General features: G+C 38.7%; 1 protein-coding gene across 1 annotated transcript in view; it reads left to right on the plus strand.

Moving 5' to 3' along the window:
- LOC122264194 (uncharacterized) overlaps window positions 1–5,000 on the plus strand; it is a 16,710-nt gene that overhangs the window by 10,074 nt on the left and 1,636 nt on the right. Inside the window, exons 6-13 of the mRNA XM_043032980.2 lie at window positions 254–292; window positions 574–815; window positions 985–1,064; window positions 1,355–1,545; window positions 1,802–1,940; window positions 3,031–3,206; window positions 3,420–3,602; window positions 4,731–4,913. Of these exons, the coding sequence (XP_042888914.2) occupies window positions 254–292; window positions 574–815; window positions 985–1,064; window positions 1,355–1,545; window positions 1,802–1,940; window positions 3,031–3,206; window positions 3,420–3,602; window positions 4,731–4,913 (1,233 nt within the window). The remainder of the gene's footprint in view (window positions 1–253; window positions 293–573; window positions 816–984; window positions 1,065–1,354; window positions 1,546–1,801; window positions 1,941–3,030; window positions 3,207–3,419; window positions 3,603–4,730; window positions 4,914–5,000) is intronic.

The raw sequence follows: 5,000 nt of genomic DNA on the forward strand, positions 1-5,000 counted from the left end.
AAACACACACACACACACACACACACACACGCACGCACACACACACACGTACGCACGCATGCACACAAACGGAACCATCCAAACACAAATATACCTATAAATCTCAGAATTATCTGATGTGTTCACATACCTGTTGCTGATATTCACTAGCTTAATCTAAATTTGTACAATAAGAGTTACGAATCTGTTGATTTTCCATGTCTCTCTCATGTGACAACTTCTGTAATATAGGCTTCTATTTCTCATCTAACAGGATGAGGATGAGCCAAAGAATCAGGACAAACGGCCAATGGTGAGTTTGCTTTTTCGTATTACATTTGTCACACGCGCGTGTGTGTCTGTTTGTGGATCTCAGATAAGCATCCTAGCTAGTGCTACTTAATCATTAGTTGTTTAAAAAATATATTGCTCTGACCTAACCCGCATTATTTGTACACTGTCTGTTTTCCTTTTTTCCTCACTCCCTACCTATCTCTTTATCCCCTTTCCCCCTCCCTAATCCCCCTATATCTGCATTCTTACCACGCATACCTCTCTCCCTCTCTCATTAACCCTGTACATTATGCTCGTCAGACCGGACGCCCTGCAGAAGGGGGCGGGTCCGAAGCCGACGATGAAGAGGAGGGCGATACGAACGACGCCGAAGTCTTAAAAAAAATCGTGAAAGGTCTTGGAAGTAACAGCTCCTCTCGACAGCTGTCCAATGCGATAAGAGCCCGAAAATTGCTCTCTAAAGATTACAATCCGCCTATTGGGGATTTCTTGGAAGCTGGGATTTTGACTCCTCTCTTACCACTCATGCAAGAAAATGATCAGTAAGTTATTGTAGTGCGAAGGTTGCCTTCTTATTTAGCATGTGGTTTAAGTAGAAAATGTTTGATTTTCCAAACAGGGGAATTAGACTTAACTTTTGTATTTGCAGATTATGAAAAATGTCATGCTCATGAATCTAAATTGTGTCTAATACTTATATGAACTTTTCAGTCCTAAGCTTCAGCTAGAGGCTACGTGGGCATTGACCAATATAGCGTCTGGGACCTCCAAACAAACTGCAGCTGTCGTAGGTATGTGGAATAAGATATGAGTGAGCGGGGGAGAAAAAAAAAATAGAGAGAGAGGGGGAGGGAGGCTAGAGGAAAAGCTGAAGTTCTCCGTTAGAAGGCCAGTCTGTGTACCGTTGGATGGGCTGCAAATACACCATTATTGGGTTGCACTTAGAACATCAGTCAGCCTTAATCAGACCCTAATAGAAAGAAGAAAAGAGGGGGAGGGGGAAGGACAAAAATGACAAAAATAAAATAATAGCAAACAGCATAACAAACGGATCAGCCTTTCTTCTCTCTTAAATTAACAGATTCAGGTGCAGTACCTATACTAGTGAAGCTCCTAGACTCAAATGAAGCGGAGGTGCGCGAACAGGCCGCCTGGGCCCTGGGAAATATAGCGGGAGACGGACCCAAATCCAGAGACGCTGTAATGCAAGGCGGGGTCTTACGACCTTTGCTCAAGATCATTGAGAACACTGAAAAAGAAGGATCGACAAAGGTGATATGCTAGATTTTGGTAATATGTGTATAAATAAATATATATATATATATATATATATATATATATATATATATATATATGTATATATATATATATAAAATATATATATATAATATATATATATATATATATATTTTTTTCCTTTCTAACCAATAAGGAGATAGAGATAGGAGAAAAAAATTCCTTGAATGAAACTCCAATGATTCTCGAAATCATTCTTTCAGCATCACATCTCTTTCCTCTTTGCCCACAGGTGACCACGGTGCGAGTGGCGGCATGGGTGTTTGCCAATATATTTCGTAATAAGAATCTTGCACTCACCCCAGAAGAGCTGCAGGAATCTGTCTCCGCTCTGAAGATGCTGGTCAACTACCCTGACAGTGAGGTCAATGGTAAGCTGATTTAGGTCAAGCGATTGATTTCAATGTTGATCAAATAATTTGTGCGAACGTCAAACTACAGACTTTGAAAAGATCGAATGACAAGTCTCAATAATGATATGCGGAAAAGCATGTCATTAATGAATTCAAATGAGGCTTTATTGAGGCCAAGGTCCGCTTCCCACTAACAATAGTTTCCGCACGGTAAGCTAGCTGCATAAAATATGACATATCCTCACATGATGGCGGTGACGCTCAATTCGGCAACATCTGCTATGTATGTAACTATAACTTGTTATCATTCTTACTAATTGTAATTATAATTGATATCATTACATATTTCTAAAAATCATTCATTAGTATCAATACATTCATTGTTATTATCCTCATCATTTTCATTATTGCTGTTATTATCATCATTATTATCATTATCAATGTTAATAGATTCATCATAATTTCTTGACATTTATCATCATTGATAAAAACACTATAACAATAATAATGATGATGATAATTAAAAAATACGGCTTACAGAGAGAGAGATGAGGATAGAGAGGAGAGAAGAGAGAGGGAGAGAAGAGGGAGACGATCGGATAGATAGAATATGAGAGAGAGAGAGGAGGAGGAGGAGATGAGGATCTGAGAACGAGGAGAGAGAGAGAGAGAAAGAGAGAGAGAGAGAAAGTGGACAACACGATTTTTTTTTTCTTTATTTTTTTTCTTATTTTTTTTTGCTTAGGGACTATAATTATTCCATTTCGCCGATTCGCAGAGTCGCCTGTAGGGTTCCATTTTAATGGGGAATTAGAAAAAATAAGAAAAAAAACATGCAAAAAAGAAAAAAATAATGAAAAGAGAGAAATTTATAGAGAAAAAAGAAAAAAGAGAGAGAAATAGAAAAATTTCTCTCGTGATTATATTCTCCGTCTTTTGTCAGTTGCTTGACACTGATCTTGATTGGGATTGAATTTGAATAAGCACTCATTCTTTCACTGCGACTTGTTGGTGTGTCATTCGCTATTGATTTTTGTATAAACAGCCTTACTCTCTGTCTGTCTGCCTATTTGTGTCTATCTCATCCTTCCGTTTTCCTTCCGGACAGTGGACGCCTTATGGGCCCTTTCATACATGTCGGAGCAGGGCGATGACGAGGTCGAAAAAGTGGTTCAGGAAGACCTCCTTCCCGTCCTTGTACGTCACCTCGGGTCGGATCAGACACAGATGATCGTCCCTGCGCTCAGGGCAACGGGCAACATCGTCAGCGGCAGTGACACGCAGGTGTGTTACATTGATTTTGCTTGCTCTGCAGGTAGAGAAACGAATTAAATTTGCGTGTTAGTCGTAGATGACATTGGTCAGACGGTGTGTATATTTCATGAGAACTTACACAGCCATACGATTTATGTACATCTTCATTCCCGTTTTAAAGGAAGAATATCCTCATGATTTATCTGCATACCCTATATGCCACCCGATACCTTACATATTCAGACGGAAGCTGCCCTGGATGCCGGGGTGCTGCCGCAATACAAGCAGTTGTTGAAGAACACACGCAGGAACATCCGCAAAGAGACAGCATGGGCTCTCTCCAACGTCACGGCCGGAAACAAAGACCAGATCCAGAAAGTGGTTGACGAAGGGCTACTTCCCGAGCTCGTCAGGGTTATCAATGAGGTAAACCATATGGTTTGATTTCTAAAGGATAATGGTTGATATGAATGCATGCATTTTTATTTGATTAGATTCTTTAGTTATATTTCACATATAGATTGAAGAGAAGTTGTATTCTTCTGACTGATAATAATAGCACGTATCCACAATCCATCATAACCACGTATGGAGAAATCGACTTCAGCTATTTGTTAACTGATTAACTGATCATGGTTTGTTAACTGTTTGATATTACAGAAAATGCTATAGAGACCTGATTAGAAAAAAATAACACTGTTTTAGGAACTAAGCATATCATGGACAGATAAAACCGTGCAAAAAATATTTTATCAATATAAACCACAACATTAAAAGACGATTAATATCGCATAATCTAATGTCATTCCTCCAGTTATCATGATATCATATGCATACAGGATCTGTCACATTTGCAAAGAAAAAAGAAAAGAAAAAGAAGAAAAAACTATTTAGTTTAGTTTATCCTTGATTAATGCCATTTTCTATAAGAAAACTTTAAAGGAAAAACAACATTGATTTTAAGGGTAAACAATTTTATAGGGAAAAGGGAATCTTGTTTATGAATATTGTAAGCAAGGGCGTAGCCGGGGTTTTTGAAAGGGGGGGGGGGATGGGACCCTCCAATATAGAATAATAGTCAATAAACTTACCATGCAATCTAGTCATTGGAACATGCATTTATGTTCTCAGAGTGCACATGAATTCCTTGGCTTCTCACAGACATGATAATATCAACGCTTATATTAATATATTAATACTAATAGTTGTGATGCTAATGATGGCGAGTGACTATACATTTCTTGCGACTGCGTTAAACATGTAATTACCTTCTTGTCTTCATCATCATTATCATCACCATCACTGTAATCATCATCATTACCAAGTCATCACTATCATCATTATTGTTATTATAATTTTTGTTATTACTATCATCATTATCATCGTTATCAATATTATTGTTATTATCATCATCTTTTATCATTTTTACTTTAACTTTTACTTTTTAGTAAAAAATTGAATAAGCAGAATACCAACAAAGAACACAGAAATAGACAACAAGATCACCATTACGACCCCATAGGCTCATTCTAACCTACCAGTCATTCCTACCAGGGATTCCTCGACGTGCAGAAGGAAGCCACCTGGGCGCTCTCTAACCTAACGGCAGGTGGCACGCGGAGCCAGATGGAAGCCCTGGTGGCTGCCGGCGGCGTGGAAGCCTTCGTCACAGTGCTAGGCGTCTTTGAAACCTCTGTTGTTACTGTGGCACTCGAGGGACTCGAGAACATCCTTGGGGTAAGTAAGGGCGTGTGTACTTGAGGGTGTGGCTGTGATTCTAGTGAAAGAAGAAACAAAAATATATGTAGATTAGTAAAAATTACT

The sequence above is a fragment of the Penaeus japonicus genome, unplaced genomic scaffold (genome assembly GCF_977035675.1).
Source record: "Penaeus japonicus unplaced genomic scaffold, GWHDUDI00000001_assembly GWHDUDI00000024, whole genome shotgun sequence".
NCBI lineage: Eukaryota > Metazoa > Arthropoda > Malacostraca > Decapoda > Penaeidae > Penaeus > Penaeus japonicus.